The 22419-nt window shown below is 46.0% G+C and overlaps 1 protein-coding gene across 9 annotated transcripts in view; it reads right to left on the bottom strand.

Moving 5' to 3' along the window:
* The window catches only part of rimbp2b (RIMS binding protein 2b), a 64954-nt gene that overhangs the window by 6165 nt on the left and 36370 nt on the right, over window positions 1-22419 (bottom strand). The window contains exons 4-21 of one of the 9 annotated variants that reach the window (XM_037481812.2): window positions 21442-21531; window positions 18910-19032; window positions 17416-17520; window positions 15430-15480; window positions 14936-14956; window positions 12392-12596; window positions 11493-11641; window positions 11309-11388; window positions 10583-10692; window positions 9631-10503; window positions 7507-7679; window positions 6499-7149; window positions 6158-6307; window positions 5544-5705; window positions 3507-4283; window positions 2351-2459; window positions 1742-1867; window positions 244-425 (exon numbers count right to left, since the gene is read on the bottom strand). In XM_037481812.2, coding sequence (XP_037337709.2) covers window positions 244-425; window positions 1742-1867; window positions 2351-2459; window positions 3507-4283; window positions 5544-5705; window positions 6158-6307; window positions 6499-7149; window positions 7507-7679; window positions 9631-10503; window positions 10583-10692; window positions 11309-11388; window positions 11493-11641; window positions 12392-12596; window positions 14936-14956; window positions 15430-15480; window positions 17416-17517 — 3921 coding nt within the window. In that variant the 5' untranslated portion in view covers window positions 17518-17520; window positions 18910-19032; window positions 21442-21531. The other 8 variants (XM_037481819.2, XM_037481806.2, XM_037481813.2 and 5 more) reach the window with 8 other exon arrangements.

The raw sequence follows: 22419 nt of genomic DNA on the forward strand, positions 1-22419 counted from the left end.
AGGTTACCAGTAAAAAGGTAAGCCTACTACTTCTTTGCTTTCAGCAGCTACTAAAACAGACAAGTCCGTTGACATTTTTAGGCAAAAGTCATACACCCACCCAAAAAAGAAAACGTTAATCTCGCGATAAAAAACATTGACGTCGTTAAAATGGGTTCGCATTAACGCCGTTAATAACGCGTTTAAGTGACAGCACTAGTTTAAAGAAAAGCATTTTGAACATAACCATCTGCAAGCCAGCACCTTGATGATCTGGCCCTCCTTGAATGGCAGCTCCTCGTCAGCAGCATCGGGGTTCGGAGACATGGACATGGGATCGTAGTCAAACAGGGCCACGAACACACGGGTCATCTCCTCCGGCTCCGATTCTTCGTAGTACTCCAGGGAGCGCCGTCCCCGCCCGTGCCTGCGACCGCCAAAGCCGTCTGAAACATAGAGGAGGCCTCTGCTGCTACTACCAGCCTTATACAGCCACGCTGGCTGTAGAGGCAATGAGAGCAGAAGATGTCTCTTTGTTAGAGCTGACGGGGGGAGAGGGCGGTGAGACGCATGTGTGAACAAAGAGCCGAAGATCGAATGCGATCATTATGCTTAAAAACTACTACTACTACTTTTGTTGTTGCACCAAAAGCAAAAGGATGCTTTTTCCGAAAAAAGGCGGGGGTGCACGTGAGGGATTCTTCGTTCACACACGTCCGCTTGCTGGCGTGACTGTCTTTAAACATCCTAGCACGGTGATAGCGCAGCACAACACAGCACAGACAGGAAACACATCTCAAGCAGCTTTTTTGGGGGGGGGGGGGTTGCAAAGGGAAACTGGATGACTGTGCACACCTGAAGGACCCAAGTAACGCTGCTCTATATTTTCATTGCTGTTTCACTGCCTTATCTCGCAGAGGCTGATCAACACGCATGCTTTCCTAAGATTGGATGTGACGAGGAGAGCATTCCTACATCAAATGCAGGTGGGCGGTCATGCTTTGAGGCCCCATCTGGGAACAATGTGCAGCGAAAAAAAGGGCAAAGGAGGCGCGATCCCTCGGGAAAATAACACATCAAATGCCCCAGCAGTTCCTGGCAGCCAAGATATCAGGGGAAGTGATGAATCTGATATCAGCTCCACATGTTTCTCATGGATCACCATGTTAAATGTTTCAATGGCAGATTGTAGGTCTGAATGAAGCCTCAGAGAGATTGCAACCAACACCAACTATGCAACTGAAAACGGGGGGGGGGGGGTTTGAAAGATGTAAAAAGTGCTTCAATGGTGTGAAACCTGTTCCATGGCAGCAGAGTGGATGAATAGGCAACCGAGTTACACCAACCAGGCAGTCTTTCCTTCTCACTGTGATGAAAGCGGGTCATGCAAAACAAAAGCGTCGGGCTACTGGCTCAAGGTGGGAGGAAAGGAAGGAAAAGCTAAGGAAGAGGAAGGCAGGCTCAGTTAGTTTGGATGTGGAGGTTGAATGGAAAGAGTAGGAGCGATTTGGGGTTTCTTGGGTTTGAAGGTGAAGGGATTACATACAGGGAAGGGATTTTCATTCTCTGAAAAAAAAAACAGGAAAAGTGGCCAGTCTTGTCTTCCCCGGCCAGCTTTACACAGCTGAGGTGAACTAAACAAAGCGGCTAACTGTCCAGCACACAGCAAAATACCACCACATTACTGCATGTGTTCAACAAAGACTCTTGGCCTTTTCCGGCATTGTCAAGATGAATTATCATAGTCAGCTGCACCACATACCAGATTGATCCTCTGAGGACATAGATCGCCACATCCTGCGCCGAGCTACACTGCCATAGTAAACATCCTCCTTGACGGGTGAGAGGTTCCCCTCACTCCCCTCACTGTTACTGTCCATGGTGATCTCTACAGAAGACACCAATCACAACGTTACAGTCAGAGATCCCCCACACACACAAACACTCTGCTCTACCCCATGGCCCATTCACTCATGCTAAGACAGAAGGATGATGGAGTCGCCCTGAGGTGGGGGGGTGTACAGGTTTCACTCTGGAGTCGCCGGGTGTAAAACAGCAATGCTTGCACTGTTGCAGGGGAGGTCAAATCGGGTGGTCGTGTGAACATGTTAACCAACAGTAAGCACAGGCATGGGGAATGTATCTGGGCATGACTTTCCCGCAAAACTGCATGTGAACATTTGGCGAATCCAGCTGGTGAGGATGGAGAGCTACGGGGTGTGCAAAAGGTCTACGTGGTCGTTTAAGCTGTACGGGAGAGATGTACTGCTCGGCTCACATGGGTAAGGGAAACACATGGTGTAAATAGCACAAACATCGGTGGCCCTGCAGGTGGGGATGACGCGTCTCCTCGCGTGGGGACCTCACTAACCGATGGAGGGGATGGGCCGCTGCTGAGGAGGGTTGCCCATGTGAACCGGCCTCCTCCCCGAGTGGTCCAGACGATCAGCATTTCCATAAGGTGGTGAGTTCCCAATGATCTTTGGAGTAAAAAACAAAAGACACGAGGTTAGAACAACAGGTCGTCAACATTAAGAAGAAACCCAACATTCCTGTTAAAACAACCAAAAACCATAAGAGCAAATGCTTTGACTGTCATTTGTCCTATGGGAGGCGAAATAATATTCAACAAAACCCATAAAACAATAAGGAAACCATTAAAACAATTAAATCAAATCAACCCCCAACACAACAACATAGACTGGGGGTCAGGAAGGGTCGGATGTTGAGCTAAAGACCATTTGTTTGGTTTGTTTTGTTCTGTGCATGTCAACTCCTCGATGATAAAATGAAGCAAATGGCAGAAAAAAAAAGACAAAAGTGATGATAGATAGAGAGATAGATGAGAGAAAAGGTAGAGGGTGATGAAAAAATGAATAGCTCCCACCTCAACACGACAAACGAAACATTTAATCATCTGAGAAATGATGATGAACAAGACAAGCTTTTGCTGAAACAAGCGGAGGAAATAAGCAAGAGACGACGTGCATGGGTGGAAAGCTGAACGAGTAACCGTGGGCTGCAGAAGTCTTTAGCTCTAGCTTTATTTTGCACATGAAGCAATGAGAGGCTGGAGATGCTGTAACAAAGCGGCGCGATATGGCTGCAGCTCGAGGGTGAACCCATGGAGAGCAACAGATGAGGCCTGCAGTCGAGAGAAGGCAGGAGAAGTAAACAAGAGGAGCAGCGCTTCCCCACCCATTGCACAGAGACTTTCCTCTGAGTGGAGCCGCTCCCCCTCAAAGACATGAGAAGTCAAACCTTTGTTAAATGGCCTTTAGAGAATTGAAATATTGACTTTAATACCACCTGACATACATACAAGCAACGTAACCCACTCAAAATGAAACATTGAATCAGACCAACCATGAACTCGCCGTAAAATGAAAACAAAAACAAAATGCCAAATAAGAGAAAGAAAAAAAGGGGGGGGGGGGTAATCGTAAAGAAAAACAGACAAACATTTAGAAAACAGAATGGCTGCAGCTTGCTGATGAATAGTAGGGCAGAAAGTCTGAATCACACACCAGCGGCTGGTCCCGGTTGAGCCTGGACACAGACTGGACCCTAGCCTCCCTGTGGGAGCTGTAATAGACCCTGTCCAGCTCGTCCAGCCTGCCCTCGCTCAGAGCCCCTTCCCGGGAGTAGTTTCTTGGCCCGGCCCCCCGTCCGGGCCCAAAGTGCTCCCTGTTCCTAAAATCGCCCGAGTGGACCGACTTGGCCGCGGTCACCGGGAGGTCGGCGAACTCGGCCCCCACGCTGCCCTGGCGGGTCAGAGTCCTTTTGCGGCCCAGTGCCAGCGCCCGCCTCTCCACCGGGCCTTCGCAGTGGATGATGTGAACGGACCCCCGGGTGGGGCTCCCGTGGGCGGCGTAGTACCCTCGATACCCGCGGCCCAGAGAGCCCTCTTCCTCGCTGCCGCAGTCCAAGCCGCTGTCGGGGCTCTTGGTGTTCTGGCGGTTGGGCCGCACGGGGCCGCGGTCGTCCGCGCTGTGGCCGTGGCGGCCGTCGGTGAACCGCGGGGAGGAGCGCTGGCGCCGCAGGAGGCGGGAGTTCTTGCCCGGGGCGGGGCGGGCGTCGGCGCGCTGCGAGTACGCCCGCCGCTGAGCGCGCGGCGTCCCGGGCCGCCCGCCCTCCGCGAAGCGCAGCCGCTGGCCCGCGCCGTCCACGCACTCCGACTCCTCCTCGGCCACCTCGGGGATGCTGTGGAGCCGCTTGCTGCGCAGCGACCTCTGCTTCACCACCTCCCGCTGGAGGTCCCAGCTGTCCCTTTCCTCGGCTAAGTCCTGACGCTTGTAATAGGCCTTTCGGTCGGGACCAAGGGGCAAAGTTCCACAATTTATCATTTCAGTCAGTTCGGTTCAAAAGGTTCAGTTTAGATTTTTTTTTTTTTTTGGTAGGGGGTGGGGGGGGGGGAGGGGGGTTGAAAAGTTTTTTGCGGAGGTTTTAGAACAGGCAGGAAACAACACAGTATGTGAATAGAACAAATGGGGGGGAAAGACAAAATAAAGACAGAATTAGTTATTTGTGGCAATGTAGTAAGGCATGCAGTCTCATTCCGTGAGGAGAAAATGGCATGCTCTGAACAGGAATCTGCAAAAGGCTCAAATGTGGAGTGATAACCAACAAACTGGGCACAAAACAAAAAGGGAATTTTGCTATTTAGAAATTGAAAATACAAACAAATAATGTCAGTGCCCGGGGTGATCAATGTGAATGCAATGAATGAAAACCTCTTAAAAAAAAGAAAGAGCTAAATGAAGCTGAATGAGTGGAAGAATCAGTATATTACTGATACAAAACTGATACTGATACTAAACATACAAAACTTCTTGTTGTGCTCACAGAAAAAAACAGCAGAAGCAAATCTGACAATTCTTATGATTCACTTAACAATACCTGATTAAATTAAAATGAGTATGTTCATGTCATACAATGATATTAGGTCAACATCAACATAATGTGCGGCAGGGATTTACAGATAGATAGTGATGACGAAAAGGAGATGCAGCATTGGTGTATTTAAAGGGTTAATACACAAACGACTTCTCAACATGAGCAACGCATCACTCTTTTCGTTTGGACAGGGACAACCTTCCCAATCGGGCAAGGATTCAGCAATGACTTCTGATACTTAAATAACAGGACAAATCAGCCACTAGAGAGTACCCCTCACTCTCATGACACGATAGCCGGATGCCTTCACATCAACACTGACCTAATGAAGACAAGATCATGTGCCGACAATGTCAACAATAACATATAGAAAAATGAAACATTTGGACATGGCAAACAGAAACAAGCGTGAATTTTATCCATTTAAGTACTCACTTAAATGAGATTCCCGTGTGCACTTGAAACAACCGTTTGATACAGAGCACTATATTAAAAAGGCGGAGCCACAGCGGGCCTGGGTTGTAGAGCCTGTGAGAGAGAGCCGGTGCCTTTTGTAGGAGACAAGACCCCGTCCCCCCCCCCCCCTCCCACCCTGAACCTCCCCGAACTCCCCGTGGCCTCTGGCCTCCCCCTGGCCGCTTCAGACCGAAAGTGTGCAGCGCGTTTACCTTGAGAGTGTTGTGAGAGTTGATGCTGCGCCTGCGGCCTTCCTCCAGCTGCATCTCGGAGTAAAGATCCTCCTCATCCTCCTCCATTATGTCGGAGAGGTCCGAACCCCGGCTGCTCTCTGTGTGGTACTCCTCACTGTGGCCGTAGGGGTGATGGTGGTGCTAAGGGGAACCCAGAGAGAGAGAGAGAGAGAGAGAGAGAGAGAGAGTTTAACTTTTTTTTTCTAAATAGTGAACAGCATCTGTTAAGTGAACTGCTTTTGTATTTTTACATCTGCAGTATTGTGTTTTTTTCATCTATTGTGTTTTTTGCCATTCCCTCCTGATGCCGCGCTGCAGTTTTGATGGATTGTTTTGTCATGCTTTGTTGGTAATAAATGCGTTTGGTCCTTGTGAGTTAATTACATGTATTTGTCCGTTAATTACACAACATGCTTATAACTGGGTTTGTTTACACCTGGTGGACACCTTTGCAATATTTTAGAAGAATAATAGCTTGTAATTTATAAGGAGGTGATTTGATTTGATGTTTTTTCCCCCACACATTGTAGGCAGGGAGTCCATGTTCTTTACCAGAGAGAAGCTGTACACATTCACTGCTTGTCTTTCCGTACCTGTCTGCCCAACTCCGAACCCCTGAGGAATTCATCCACCGACGCTCCTCTCCTCCTCGCATGAGGAGAGTCGTAGCCGTCCTCCTCCTCGTCAGAGTTGACTGGGTGCAAGGCGTTGCCTCGCTCACTGAAGATATTCCTTTTCTCAACCTGATAAAATAAATGTTACTTGAAATGAAAAGTTATCCAAATCAGTTAGCATAACATTCCTTCCATATTTCTTTTTTTTTTGTGAAATATCAGGTGAGCTGTTCTTTTTTCCAATGACGTTTCTGAATTCTTTATGCTCTTAATTTACCACGACCAGCTGTTGTTATGAACGGCTTTTAGAGCAAGCTCACCCGGTTGCCCTCGGCGAACACCCTCTGGGCGGCTTCCCTGGCCATGGCCTTGGCGACGGTGTTGGGGATGGGGGCTCCCTGAGGCTGTGGCAGGATCCTCTGAGGAGACGGCGATCGCCGCGGCTGGAAGTGCGGCGGCGGCGGCTCCAGGTTGGGTCCACGCATGGGAGGGTGCGGCGAAGGGGACCGCTCCCAGAGCTGTGCTGTCCGAAGTCCCACCTCATGCTCTTTGCTTTGTGGCTCTCTGGCACTTACTGAGGGTTTGGACTTGGGCATCATGGGGTGGCTCTGGAAGTGGGGCTGGGGGTGAGGCGGCGGTTGGCACACGGGCTGCGCGTGCGGCTGTGCGTGGGGCAGCGTGTGCGGCTGGCCCCGAGGCGGAGGCTGCACCTGGGGCTGAGGGTGATTCGGCGGGTACGTCGACGGGTAGGGCGGGTGGGTCGGAGGGGCCGTGTGGTGGGGAGGCGCAGTGGTTCGATGGGAGAGGCGCGGGGAGCCCAGCAGGTTGTTGGGGATGACGGCCACGGGCGAGTCCTGGGACTCTCCCTGCGCCGATAGCGTCCGTACGATGAGCTCTCGGGCCTCCAGACACTGAATCCTGTTCAACTCCACGGTCACATAGTCTGCTGTGGGGTATAAGACCTCTGCGATCTGCATTCAACATGGGAACCAGAGCGTTGTTAAAAAAAATCTCAACACAGAAAAGTACGTACTCATCATGCAAACTAATTAAATCTCATACCAGTTAGATATAGACAGATATATAAAAATACCACATTATTAAAAAATGCCACACATTGTAGATGTTGGAGCTAAAGTGATTCAAATCAAAGCCCTCACTGGCCTGTTGGAAAATGGTTGCTTTATCTCTTCATCCAGCATGCATGCAAATTATTCAAACATTTACTTTCTTTACAGACAGAAAAGAGGAGCTGAATATGAGCAGTATATCGTTTCGCCAGGAGATGGCAATAGAGCACCACTCATTGAAGGAGACCAAAGCCTTACCTTCTGTCCCTTGGTGCACACGGCATAGCCAATCACACTGGCCCCGTTGGAGGTTCCTGAAGACGTCAGAGGTGGCGGCTTCCATCTGACCTGCAGGATCCCCGGCGTCTGACCACACTGGACCTGCACCTCCTGGGGAGGGAGAGGGGGCCCTGAGGAGCACAACACACACACTGGATAAAGGGAGAAAAAAAAAACACAGCTCAACAGTGGGAGAACCATTTCTGTTGATCAAACATCCCGCTGACCCCAGAGCTGTGGACTCTCCACAGTCATATTTAGGGCCGTGGTGTTCCTGGGTAACTGTCTCACATATAAAGTACTGCCTACCCTCATTACCAAGGAGATATGTGACAGCTGAATGCATTATCTATTCATATTCAAATATTCTTATTTTTATTGTAGTTCATCACTGTGATGTTTTCCCCCAGATTCATTCATATGCGCATCACGTCGGCAGAAAGAGCAAAGTTTGCCAACATGCATCCACATCCCGACGCCCGATTCTCACCGACAATATTCTACGGAGCATTAAAAAAACCCCCGACAACACAGTTTGCCATTTCCACAGTGTGTCAGCGCTGCTTGCACACTAAACAACGTACCCATCTGTGCAGTGCTGCTGCTCCCCTGCAGTCACACAGTGAGAGAGAGAGAGAGAGAGAGAGCAGATGCAGTCAGCAGTATCTCTGAGCTGCATCATGCAAATGTTTGCAGGATGCCGAGAAGCTCCGTCAACACGATCCTGATCGCATTTGTACGCTGAGTTTTTGGAACAGAAGCGGTGGTTGTTTGGAGATCTCATTTCTTCTTGTCATGTCCCAACTGTCATGAACAACGAGCTCCTCTGAGAGCTGAGATGATGTGTATAAATGAATATTTTAGTGGAGCCGCATTCATGGACACTGGCCACAAACAGCACACGCTAATTTGTAGGCAGGGAACTGGAAGCTACTCTGTGTGACTCATGATAATAAAAATGTATCGCTGAGGAGAAATGAAGTAGTTTGAAGAAGCCATGCGGAGTGTGAAGGCCTAATATAGTACATCCAGACTTCTTGTTATTGACGGCAGTTGCTGAGCAGCAGCACTGACACTGTTGCAGACGTTTATAATTAACACGTTCAATAGATTTATTATTTAATGAACTTGCAGCATGTTCGCTCATCAGCTGCCAACATAAAATGTCAATTCAAACTTCATCATTTGTCTTTCTGTCCTCCTCTCTCTTTCTCTCTGACCTAATCCCCCTTAACCCAGTCCTCTACGGCCTTGTTTCTTTTTCAACGGTATATGTGGTTTGTCTCTAGTGTTCTGAGCAATGTGAATTCCAAACATTACCAACCTTCAATTCCATTCCATTATGTCATATAAAAAAGACAAAAACAATGTGACTGAACCATATTGGATCTGCGCCCACATCCGACTAACAACACAGTACCTCTTGATATACAGTTCACGAAAAACAAAGCTATAAATGTGGCTGGCAGCGGAGACAATAACATTCTCACTAAAAAAGATCCCCGCAGCTCGACTGCCGGGCTGTGAGACCTGAGTCAGTGCTGGCAACAGAGAAGCGTCACTGCTTATCATGGGAGAAGAAGTCCCGCAGATCTACGCTCACTATTTACACATATCTGGCTTCGAGAAACACTGTTTCCACTGTTGGAGTTGTTAAACCAATACTTGTGACTTATGGCAGCGGTACACACCCAAATCTTTGAGGGCAATCGAAAAGTGGCTTTGGAAAAATGAATATTTATGTAACAGGCTCGATGTGTGTGGCTGAGTTAACAAATAGATCCCTATGTTGGTTGTGAATTATCCGACTGCTTTTTATATGTATATACACTTTGAGCCGGTCTGATGTACCTCTGAACCAGAGCCCCTCCTTGACCTTACTGTCTAGACAAAAAGTCGGGGCATCCCGAGAGTCATCTGTACACATTCATTCAGCAATTCTTCAGTCAGGACCAAAGCAGTGGACCGAGAGACACTGCCATCCCTTTAGCTGTGCTTAAAGATATCCGAGTAGGTCCAGCCGTGACGTTAAAACCACACGGCACCAAACATACAAGCCCCCTGCACAGATGAATCGTGTGAGTAAGTGTTTTGGAGGCTGACCTGCAGGCTGAGTGCAGAACTCCACAGAGATTTCCCTCTTGTCTCTTTGATCCATCGGAAGCTGCCAAGGCACCTGATGTGGCTGTGCCATAACCTTCACCTTGTAAACTGTCATGGGCTTCAGGTTGAAGAACTTGTACGTGTAGCCGCCCGCCCTGACCATGTCGTACTCCGCACCGTTGAGGAATATGGTGTGGCTGTAGTTGCTGTTGCTGGGCATCCAGGAGAGCTCAGCCGAGGCCTGCGTGATTCCGTCCACCCGCAGGTAGTAAGGGGCCACCACCACGTCCTTCCCCACCAGCAGGGTGCACCGCAGGCCGTCCGACGGGCCGCGCTCCGTCACGCTCTGCACCGAGATGCGATAGGTGCTTGTGACCAGATTGAGCTTTTCCAGGAGGGTTTTCGTCCTGCCCCCGTAGGGGACACACATGCGCAACTCTTTATCCACCGAGACGTTGTAGCCGCTGACGGAGCCCCAGCCCGGCGGCACCACGGGAGGGTCCCAGCTGATGATCACGCTCTTGGCCAGTTGTTTGATCAGGTTGATGCGGCGGGGGTAAGGCACGATGTCTTCGCCGACCTCGTCGGTACTGACGTCCAAGGTTCCTGTCCCGTTGCTTGAGGAGCCCAGGAGCTCCATGCCCAAGCTGCTGGTGCTTATACAGTCGAGTTTACTGTCAGACAGCAGGCTGCTTACGCCTGTCCTTGTTCCTGTGCCAAGTTTCAGTCTCTGAGGCCCCAGGCTACTGTGGTTGAGGTAGCCAGGTTCTTCAGCCACTGCGTCCCTGTGTTGGACAGAGGGCGTCTCCTCGTCTTGGACGAATTCCACAAAGTTGGACGGGACGAGCCCCCGTTGTCCATCCAGCAGCTCTCCTGAGACACAAAAGGCAGAAAATTGGTATTGTGGCAGCATTAAGGACAGATGGCGGAACGATAACACGGCAGGTCAGACCTTCATAAAAGCCGTCCTCGTCCATTGTCCCGTAAACGTAGAGATACTTCCCTGCCACCAGGGGGAGCTCGGCCTCAGGATTCTCATTAGGCCCGTCATGAGGATTGTAACTACAGCGAGAACATAAACGGACAATTCAATTGCAGACATTATATATATTTGTATAAACCTCAGAGTTGTCCAATATATATATTTTATATATGCCAGGAAAAAAGTTACATTTGTTTCTTTTTTTTTTATCACTATAAGATTGCTGAGGACAGTGTGGGTCTGAGGATTCCGATAATTTTTTTGTCATCCAGGTCATTTTCTTCAGAGATAGAAACACTGAATTGCCTTTAAGACCACAGCCTCAAGCTCTGTAGGAGAAATCAAATAGTCTCAGCAAGATTTGTCTCAGATTGACTTGTTCACACTGTGCAATCAGTTCGGTTCTGAGGTATGCAAAATATATTTTGCCCCCTCTTTTGGGAGTTATCACCCTTTATTTGAACAGTCTACAGTTCAGGTTGTTGTTTGTTTCCCAAGGCTGCTGTTAACACTTTCTCCGAAAATGTGGATTAAACCATTATGAGTAAATGATTATAGTTGAAGTACTAAAAGGGCTGTATATAATGTGTTGGGCACAAGTAGGTTGTCATCCTGCATCCTGATTACTACTGTTACTAATAAAATGAAAGAATACAAGGGGGGGGGGGATTAGTCTGTGGGTGGGTATCCACCTACCTGTAGCGAGCAATGCACAGACGGACCTTCCCTGTGAATCTCGGTTTGGACCTGGTCCTCGAGCTGAGCTCTTTGTCCATCTAGAGAATGTCAGGAAAACATTTTGAACGTTTAAATCGTGTTTTTTGGTGTAAAAGTGTAAATTCTAGAAACATGAAATAAGGCTAAAAACACAGTCAAATACCTCAGGGAGGAAAGCCCTTGCCTGGCTGCTGACTCGACCGCGGGTGAGGAATGTTGGCTTAACAGAAAGGAACTCCGGCTTGTCTCCACTGATCTGGAGTGGACGAATGAACTCAGATATCAAAGATCTGCTTGATGGAGCTTCATCGCCTGTGGAACAAACAGAGATTCTCTCATCAGATTTTCACATCACAATAACATCACAAGAACGGATATCAAACGTGTGACTCAAAAGACAAAGAGACAGAAAACTGAAAAGCGACTCAACATCTTCACATTGTGTGTTATCATTAAACCACATAGCGATCACTCTGTTGAAAGTTAATGCAAACAATGAAACAGTATAATTACCGCTAGCAGAAGATGTACTACGACACCCTCGACTTTCACTTTTGAAACGTTCTACTGTAAAATCTTACACCTCTGTTTTCAGAAATGTGTAAAAAAGTGATACATACTACTGCAATCTGTGAAACATTTGTATATTCACAAAAGCAAATCAAAAAACAATTGAGAACAAGTTCTGCCAGCGAAAAGCTATTTAATCACTAAGATTGATTATATCATTTGCAGTTTGGGTTTACTGCAAATTAAGTCAGAAGCCTCCCAGAGTTCTAATTTAAGCTGCAATGTGTTCTTCTGGTTGTGAGGGAGCGGACTGCTCTTCAATATGTGCCGTGTGGAGTTACTGCCAGCAGCTCTCACATGGCACAAATGATACCGTTTTTACACATCGCCAAATACATTTGGTTTAATATATTAACTTTGGTCGTAAACCGAAACTATGACAATAAATCAATATTACTTTCTTCTTCAATAAAACAAAAAAATCATGTAACTGAATATGAGACAGTGGAAAAAAACAATAACTTCATGTCAGCATAACAATCCTAGACATACCTTTTCCTAGGGGGGCAGCCAGTCCATTAAGGAGCTGTGAGAGGGATTTGTTGGGCGAGCCAGGGGATTCAAGAACGTTTAGGGGATCAGTGCTTAGGATATCAAACTTTCCGGCCTGGAGACGGAACTTCTCCAGCTCTTTTGAGAGGAGGTTGAACTGCTCAGTCTGAGACCGACATTTTTCCTCCAGCTCGCGGACTTTGGCCTGATGGTGGTGAGGGAGGAGAGTCGTCAAGAGAGAGGCGAGAGAAAGAGAGGTAGAGAGAGATGGAGAGAGAGAGAGAGATGGACAGAAAGAAGGACGGGTGGACAAGGAGAAGGGGGATAAAAAGGATAGGAAACAGGATAACAACAAAAGAACAAATAAGGATGCAGAACTGAACATTCTAGAGTACACAGAAGTACACACAGTAGATGAGGTACGTATATACAATGCTATACGTCTACTGTCTACACACAAATAGGAATATGATAAAAATCAGGACTCACAACATGAATTGGTCACTACAGAAAAAAGCCCTTTTTAATAACTTGAACCACTATTAACACTACACAGATCACATGCACAACTACAGCTAATGCTAATAATACTAAGAAATTGCTTCAAGACAGTAAGCTCTCCCCACAGCACAGGGTCTTACAGGAGGAGGCTGAGCATGTTCTTTAATTTGTTTAACTGTCAAGTAAACCCTTATAAAGACCAAGACCAACATTAATGTCCTATAAATGTTGTCTAATTCTCATAATGATACACTCGGGCATTGTGTTTTATTCCAAAGGAGCAGTGGGCAGGATTTGGTCCGAGGGTGCAGATTGCAACCAACTGAACTTCTAAACACATAAAGGTTCTCAGTAGAGCCAGAGGACGTTCACTATGGGAAACTGTAGAAACACGGCGTACTCTGTGAAGAGAACCGGGTCACTGTGTAGATTTAGACAACTCATCCGTAAACACACCCATTCCTAGTTTCAGGTCATTATATACTAATGAAAACAGAGCTATAGACATTATATTCCAGTTCTGCAGATAGATCCACCTACTAATCAATTCCCACAAACTGAATGCCTTCCTACTCAGTAGCACTAAATCTTGAGTTGAAAATGATCCACTGCAAATGCATAATTTACTTTTGTTTGAGTCTTAAAAGTAAGTTTACTAAAAACTACAGCACCCCCAGTTTTGGGCATTAATGTAGCTTTTCAACATTTTAAAATACATGTTTGTTACAGTACAGTTTGACTGTGCATGTTGACTGTATATAATGGGACTGAAAGCCACAGACAGGTAGAGGGGGGGGTCAGTCAGTGCATATTGTTGGTCATGGTCATTTAATGGGATTTGTTGACAAATACAACAAATTTATTAAATCACATCAGCCGTACACTTTAAGTGACAAACTGAGCGTGATCGTTTGGGAAGGAATAATTTAAATTCCAGGTGCTATGAGCATGATGTTGAAAGATTGATCGTCAAAATTCAATCTGAGAAACGATCTGAGATTGCAGATGCTCTGGACGACACTGAAGCTACCGGGGGAAGTTATCTCAGCACCAACACCTGCCTGCACACCGCAGCACTCTCTACGCTCTATTAGGACGAGGAGTCCAGTTCATGCAAACAGATTATTGCTGGATACACGTAACATGCTGTTAGCACACAGACAACGAAGGAAGTCTTGCAGTTGTGAAATAGAATTAGTAAATCAAGAGCCATTAGGTTTCAATGGCTTCGTACACTTCTCAGCTGTATGGCAAATAGATCTTTTACAACACATGCTGAGAAACAGACATGCAATGCTACAACTCTAGATACATAAAACGGACAAGCTTTCATTCTGAAATATCTGCAATACATAAATACTCCCAGACCCTTTGGAATAAAATGTAGCAACAAAATTGATTTTAACCATTTTTTTTAAGTGTAGGCTGATATTTTTTTGTTAATATTCAAACACACATTTTTAACACGCGTTTGGTCTTATAAAGTTAAATTTGCACACCTCAATGTGTTGATGGGCTTTGATTATGTGGGACTGAGGTCGGTCAGAGAGGCCCCAGGCATTCCTCTTTAATTGAAGTGGATCCATTTTCTGAATCTTTTCATCAATTGTTTAGCAAGTGTCGCTGAATTTTTCTTTATGATCAAGTTAGAAAGACCTCCAGTTTATGCTGTCAGTCAAGTTCCAGACTTTCAAAAAGCTCTCCACTTGTGAGTTTGCTTTGATGGGACATGTGAAACAGAGCTGAGAGGGTAGTAAAGACCAAGAAAAGAAGCAGCCCTGAATATTTCTGAAAACCAAAAAGCAAAGAGCACACATCAGATTAGTTCTGAACTGATGTATGCTTTATGTTACCTTCCACCTCTTGATTACCATTTATATATTTCATCATGTTAATCGTTAATACAAAATTCAGATCATGATGAATACTTTTTTTTTCATCACCGTACCTCCAGGACCAAAGTACATATGGGGCTACTATTGACTATTCTGGGAAAGGTGTCAAAAAAATAAGTAAATAAATAAAAAAACAATTCTGAAATACCTGCATGCTGTCCAAGTGGTTCTGTATAAGCATAAACACACACCCATTCAGTAAAAAGAGATGTAGGAAAGAAATAAAACACAATTACACATGTGATCACTCGTACACATCTTGAAATCACTGTCAGCTTTGACACCCGCGCACACACATCATCACCTTGTTGCAACTCTAAAAGAAAGAGGAAATGATAGATAATGGCAGTCTGTTTACGATCTATTCAGCTCGGTTTAAAAAAATGCTATGTACACAACTTTGTTAAGTTTAAATGTGTATCTCACAAGTCAATTTAACATTTAAAACCATTTATAACCAAGGATTCATATTTTTAAACATGAAAAAAGAAAAGAAATTGAGCATAAAAGATCAGGTGCAATCGAGAAGCGAACGTCTTTAGGTCTACACAGGTATGCCCCGGGGGCCGAAGAGTCCCTCATCTTCCAGCAGTAACCACATAAAAACACACAGTCAACCCCCCCCAGAGTCCAGACGCTCACCTCTAACAGATGGACAGCGCCTTCATGTTCCTTTTTTGCCTCAACCTGAGCCTGGGAAATACAGGGTGCAGGGTTTCAGTTCACTTTCATTTGTATTGCAGTCACGCTCCAGTCTACAACGCCACAACGGAAACACCTTCTCACTCATTGGTGTGTTTTGGGTGAAAATGGATGAAAAGAAAGCCACCTTATCGGTCAACACTTTGACAGGATACGCTGAAAGATGACTCCAAAGTGAACTTCATTTCTTTTGAAACAACCTTGGTTTAGGTAACACTTAAATCCAACCAGCTAATTGTATTTTTGTGGCTTTTCTTGCACCATTTTCACCTTCTATATTTCATGTTGTTCCAAAAATGTTATCTAACTGTCAAAACAGTGAGTTATGTAACAATGAATAACCGTGTGCATGCAGGAAAGGAAATGTAATTTACATTTGTAATTCAGTTCACTGCACTTACCTGTGAAGACTACTTGCCTGTGAGCATCTAAACCAGAGGTCAAACTACCAGCTCGGGTTCCACATCCAGTCATTTAGAATTAACATCTGGCCCAAAAAACAAATAAATATTCTTTTCCCGCATTCCAGTTGTTTTGCCGAAATAAGAATAGTTTATGTTCCAGTAAGGATCCTTCTCCAGCAACCCCAGCTATGGAGCTGAAGGATTGATGGCGCTTTCATCCAGCTACATTTGAGGTTAGCTTAGCATAAACTGACCAGCCAAAGAGCACACATGGTGTAGGAGCAAGAGGACTTGACTCCATGAACCACAGGACTCCTTACAGAGTGGTACATTTGTTTTAAAGGTGTATAATGCAACTGCTTCCAGCACTAGACACATGGAAGGGTGTTCTAGTGCCCCCTCCAGTCAAGACCAACCTGGCCAAAGGTCATTGGACTTTGAGAAGCCTTGTTTATAACCGTCCTGAAAATGTTATCCCATTTATCCCATGCTCCAACTGAAACCACGTTCATTTGTTGCTACAATATATTGGAATGCAGATGCGTCCTTTGCAATTGTTTATTTACGTGATGATTACCTTCAATACATGTTATTAAAATTGTGAACCTGTTGCCAGAGTGTATGTTTGAAAGGTCATTTAATCTACATCCAAGAAAAATGGCTTTCACTGAGGCTTTGTGAAATTCTACAAATTTTAATGAAATGATGTTCCATCGAAGATAAAGTTCAGGAGCCTTGTGCAATCAAGAGTGATGTGTTTTGTGTATTAACAAAGCATTAAACTGTGAAGAAATGTATGTGTCATTTTTCTTATGGGAAATAGAAAACATCTGTGTTCCACATGAAGAGCATCTGTGAACTTTGCAATTTCATAAATCTACTTTGCGGGCAATTAATTGAGGAGAATGCAAGAGCAGCAGCAAGTGTTTGAAGGCAGATAAGGCCGTAATGAGCTTCTGTTAATGAGAGAAACAAGCTGAGAACCCTGCCTGAGAAAGGCTTACTGCGACGTTAGAGCAACACTGCAGCAGCAGCAGCAGCAGCAGCACTGTATCCAGAGAAGGCCTCGGTGACAATTCCCATCACATTCACACTGAAGTATCAGCCAGCACAGCCATCGACTCGGCCATTACAGCCAGCTCCAGTGCACCGAGCGCCCCGACCACAGAGTGGCCCGGGCCGGCGCTTCCGTTTGAAGTGTCAAATCCACTCTGACTTTTGAATGTTTGATGTGCGTGCTTGTGCCGAACCAGAGGAGTGCTCCTGAAAAGTTCGAGCGCTCGGGGGTGTTGGAGAGAGATGGACAGCTGAAGGACGTGGCCGGGAGGACGCGCCGGGGCGAGCCTTAGCGGTGCCAGCGGTGGAGATGTTGAGGGAGGTGACTCTTTACTCTTTACTCACAGCCCCTTGAGTCGACTCTCCCCCTTTCGTTGGAACACAAAGCTCTTTGACTCCCGGGCTGAGCCAACCAGGAAGCACAAAGTGGTCGTGCTGTGAGTGCAGGTAGCCTGAGCTCCCTTACCTTCTGAAGAACTTCAATCTCCTGCTGCTTTGCATTGAGTACAGCCAGGGCCTGCTCATGCTCCAACTCTAGCTGCTGCCTCCGCTCCGCAGCCTCTCGCATATGCTGTCCGCGGGAGGTGCAGGGGGGTGGAGAGCCGGGAGGGAGGGTTGTGTGAGGGGGGGGAGTGAGGGGGGGGAAGCACAGAGAGGGTTGCCTGTTAGTGGAACTAAAAAAAAAAATCTATCGGCACAGAGGCCGACACAAAATGCATCTCCACACAGGCTACACGTGTGTTACATGGGAACACACACACACACACACACGCACACGCACAGGAACACGCACGTATCACACATCAGTCCAATAGAGGCTGGTTAACAGTGTACTGACCTTTAAAACCCTCTCAAAAAACAAGACAGACATAAACTACGCCGCAGCGGATGCCATGTGAGAACGGTTTATGTCAAATGATGGCTGTGCTGTGTGAACAAACCCCCTCCCCCCGCCCACACCTCTCCCCCCCCCCCCGACTGACATCACTCCACAGTGAGGTTTGCTGCCCTCTTTAGGTAACACAATACCTGTCAGAAGTCTGGTCACTGCTACTGTTTTAAAAGCTGTCCTCGGTAATGTTGTCCTTGCGGCATCGATACAGGTGTTACGTTACGTTATGAAAAAGGGTGAGCAAACTCGTTTGTCTGTGGTCGTCCATGACAACAAAAGAAGCCATACATTACAAGGGACCGAATGCTAGGCTCTCCACAATGCATATGCCAGTGTCATCCAGTCATATCACTACTCCCACTATATGTGAATACTGTCCGGTGAAAGAAGCAAGTTACATTTTCATGCCGGTCAAAATTAAGGGTCTACGACAGGTAATGTCATCAAACTTGTAGGTGACATTATCATCATGAGGGGCGACGCGGCCTCTCTCTTTCGTCTTCCTCCCCATTCCCGTCATCGCAAAGCCAAACTCTTTGACCTGCCTCATGCAACAACGAGGACAACAAAAAAAGTCACATTGCACAGGGCTGTGGTCGTGTAGCTGGTGACCATTCGGATGAGCAGACCACGGGTAAAGGGAGGGATGAGCACAGCCACTGAGGTGGACAGGAAGCATTCACAATGACTAAGACTGCTCCCTAAACAGATGGACGTAGCAGTGATACCTGAAAAAAATCTAGCAGGGGGAGGAGGGATAGGGGAAGGTGGGGAAAGGGGCAGGTCAGGGAGGGTGGGACGGCGTGAAAAGGACGGAACGGGACAAAGGAAAAGGGAGGCAGACTGCTCCAAGCTTCTACTCTGTCACAGCTCCCGGTCAGACTTCCCGACGCGACACTGGAAGGCAACAGACATGTCAGGGACGTTAGAACCAGATGAAGGCAGTGTAGCACAGGTAGGAGAAGGGGTACTGGCACGGGGGCCAGGCCAGGGGACCCCCCCCCCCCCCCCCCGACCCCCCCGGGAAAGACAGACTACTAGGGCTGCCCTCGGAGGCGGCTTCCTCACCTTGAGCACCTGCTCTAGGTTCTCCAGTTTGCCTTGGAGCTTGTTCCTCTCCCACAGGGCAAAATCTCTCTCCTGCGTCACAGCACCAAGGGTCTCTTTGAGCTGGGCATACTCAGACTTCACCTGTGCAGACAGAACAAGCAAGGAGCAAAGAGACGGATTTTGAGGGTTGCAGCTGTGCTACAGCTTATTGTCTTTGGGTTTTTGGTTTGCACACGGACCTAAAAAGATTTTAAACCTTCTCAGGGATACTTGGCAGGTTCATGTTTATCATTGCAAATAGGGGCATTCAATCTGTCAGATGTAGAGTTTGCCCTTTGTCAAGGATAAGAATTTGTATGCAAAGAAAATATGTGGATGGAAATCAGTTTTTATTTTCTTAATAAAAAGTGTTCAGAAGCAACACAGAGAATGGATCATTGCTGCTTAATCAGGGCATTAGCCAGGATAGTAACATGATACATTTGCTGTATAGATTAGTTTGAGTGTGTTACAGTCATCACCTTATTAGAGTTGGTTGTATTGCCATTCAATCAACTATCTAATATTGTCTTTTTACTTTCATTTTAGATTAAATAATAGAGCTACATTAACCAGGGGCAACATTAGCAAATCACTCAATGAGCCTTTTGCCACAGGTTTCCTTTAAGTGGAATTGAAAATATGTCTGGAACAACATCAGCATGATCCAATTCGACTACAACACAAAGCCTACAAGGTACCGACAGTTCAATCAAGGCCTTTTTCATACAATTTCAACAAAAACATAAACACTTCATAATAGCAGACCGATGGCTTCCTGAATTCAATTGTACAGTTGCTGCTATTTTTCTGGCCTATACTGTAAAAATGACGAAATGTCACTTAAATCTTTACTAGCAGTTAAAACAGTTATAGACCAGATGTGAGAGGTGCCTTCAGTGCTAAATATTATAATAGAGAAGAGTGACATAATTCCCATTTGGCTGCAGAACAAAAACATGACTGAATAGTTCAAGCTTCACTGTTAACCGAGCACTGAGTCTTCAATTGACTTGAGCAATTCCACATTATATTAACTCTGTACACAGACTCATCGTCAATGAGGTCTGTACTTCCATTGCGACTAAAAATGTGTACGTATATGTATATTCCTATATATTCTTCAGCATCTCTTGTATTGTGTTACTTAAGAAGAAGAATTTTTCAACCACTTTTTTAAAGGCCCCTCATTAACAGCAAGATGACTAGTTCCTGCAGCCGTAATGTGGCGAAACCCCTTCATCATAGCAGGCATCAACAACTAAGGATTCCTTGAGGAGGGTGCTTCCACAAACACCAGCAAAAGCAAAACACAAACCCCCGAAACCAGTGAATCTGCCTCTGAACCCGCCTTCCCCTCCAGAGCAGAGGCCGCCCGCTTGGGTAGCGGCGACTGTCAGACCGAATGTAAACAGATCGAACAAAGCCATATTGGATTCAGCCTGAAGCGGGTCAATAGTCTATTATGGCCGCAGGGAAGTGGCGCTTGTAGCCCCTCCCGGCTCATTTAGTGACCATGGAGATCAAAAGAATGGGGGTGTAAGCGAGGGTTAATATCCGCACCGGCCTGCCGAGTGCTGCTCTCATATCCGTCGATCCGCGATTACCAGCTCAGGGCAGCAGCGCAGTGAAGCACCAAAGTCCCGATAAGATGTCAATAACCAGCATCCCACCCTTCTTCACCCCCAGCAGCAACTACCTGCCAATCAACTCCTTCAGGAAATTGCCTTCCTGTCCATACACAGAGCCCCGGTGCTCTTTGTTTGTTGATCTACTTCACCTCCGTCCTATCGCTCTGAATGAGGTGTTGGGGCTAAAAGGAAGGTGAGGGTGTGATAACCAAATTGGAGGCTTGTTGTTTTCACTTAACTGTATATAGTTTAATTAGAGAGTGTTAATGTAAAGACCACAGGGAGACTGTGGCTTGTGAAGACAGCTCAGACGTACTAAGGCACTGCTGAAATGGCAATGCTATATATTTACACGGTTGAAGGGGTTTAGTCCGTTTATCTTTTGCTGAACAACTTCAAACACAACGTTTTGCAGGTATGTGGTGAGAAACCAAAGTAAATTGTAAAAAATATTGATTTGATGTGTGGCACGATACAAAAATTCCTGTACAGCCATCCAATATTTGTCTAACGTGTCACTTAAAACCTTTGTTTTGTTTAAGGAAAAGTCAGAGGATCACCTAATCAAACAATAGTTGTCTCCATAGACTCATAAATATAGAGATGTCACATGAAAACAAAATGTCAAAGAGCCTTAGAGAAAAGTTAGGGATCATCAAAGTCACTAGAAATCATATTCTGCCAAATATGTCTTTTAATGTGTCCAATAGTTGTCATGGTGTCTGCAGAGACGCGTGTAACCGACACACAGACAGACCAACCAACATTATCATTAGAGCCACGTGTGTTTAACAGGGCAGATATGAGCTTAAAATCATTTGTCAATGGATGTAAACAGCACCAGCATGTATGCACTACTTTAAAGTCAGTTGCATCTTACCTTCTCATACTCAGATGTCTTGTGGCTATTGTTGAACAGCTGAAGGTGGAACTGTTTGTTCTCTTGGAGGAAATCTTGAAGCTCATTCTCCTAATCAAAAGAAGCAGAAAGAAAAAACAATGTGTAGAACCTGAAATAGTTGCCGTGATTGGCCACAGCACTAAAACCCAGAACGCTGCTAGCGATAGCTAATGCATTATTCATCTTAGGAAGCGGCCCCAGGATCTCTGCGTTCTAGAAGCTGCCATTTTAGCCAACACAGTGGAAACATAACAATGCTAATACTAGCGTGTGTGTGTGTGTCAAAGCTCGTGAATTACATTTGATCGACGGTCGTGCCCTGGATGCTGTTAGCAGTGTCAACTGGAGACTTCTCTGAGATGTGCGATGCTCTGCAGCTACAGCAGCGAGTTTTATTTTTGTCAGGAGCTGAGAAACTTACTGGCTCATGCATGATGCATTTACTGGAAATGCAGTGCGTCTTAATGGCTGTGGTGGGTGAGCCTGTTCCATCCCCCTTATGTTTTACTTATGATGGATATTTCAGAGGACAAATGCAGACAGGGGGTAAAAAAAAGCATGCAAAGGTGCAAATACTAGACGCTGCTTTAGTGATGCTAATAAAGCATTGCACAATTTCTAACAATTAGTTGCAGGTCATAGCAGTACAACTTTTGCACAGATCACATTTTTAATTACTTGTTTCTGCTTCAGTTTCATAATGAATCACCGTCGCTGAGACAAGTAAATAAAATGTATTTTTTTATGTATTTATATATATGTATATTTGTACACACACTGCGTGAACACAACTCCAGTATATAAAGATGCACACTAGGGAGGAGATATCTTATCAAGGACACGCAGTGATAAGTTAACAAAGGCCTGAAGACCAAAGTCAAATCTGAGATCAACTGCTTTTCCATTCATTTCCTTTTTGTCCCGCCCCGAAAAAATAATTTGTCATTTCAACCTGCA

This window comes from Pungitius pungitius, chromosome 5 (assembly GCF_949316345.1).
Source record: "Pungitius pungitius chromosome 5, fPunPun2.1, whole genome shotgun sequence".
Taxonomy (NCBI): Eukaryota; Metazoa; Chordata; class Actinopteri; order Perciformes; family Gasterosteidae; genus Pungitius; species Pungitius pungitius.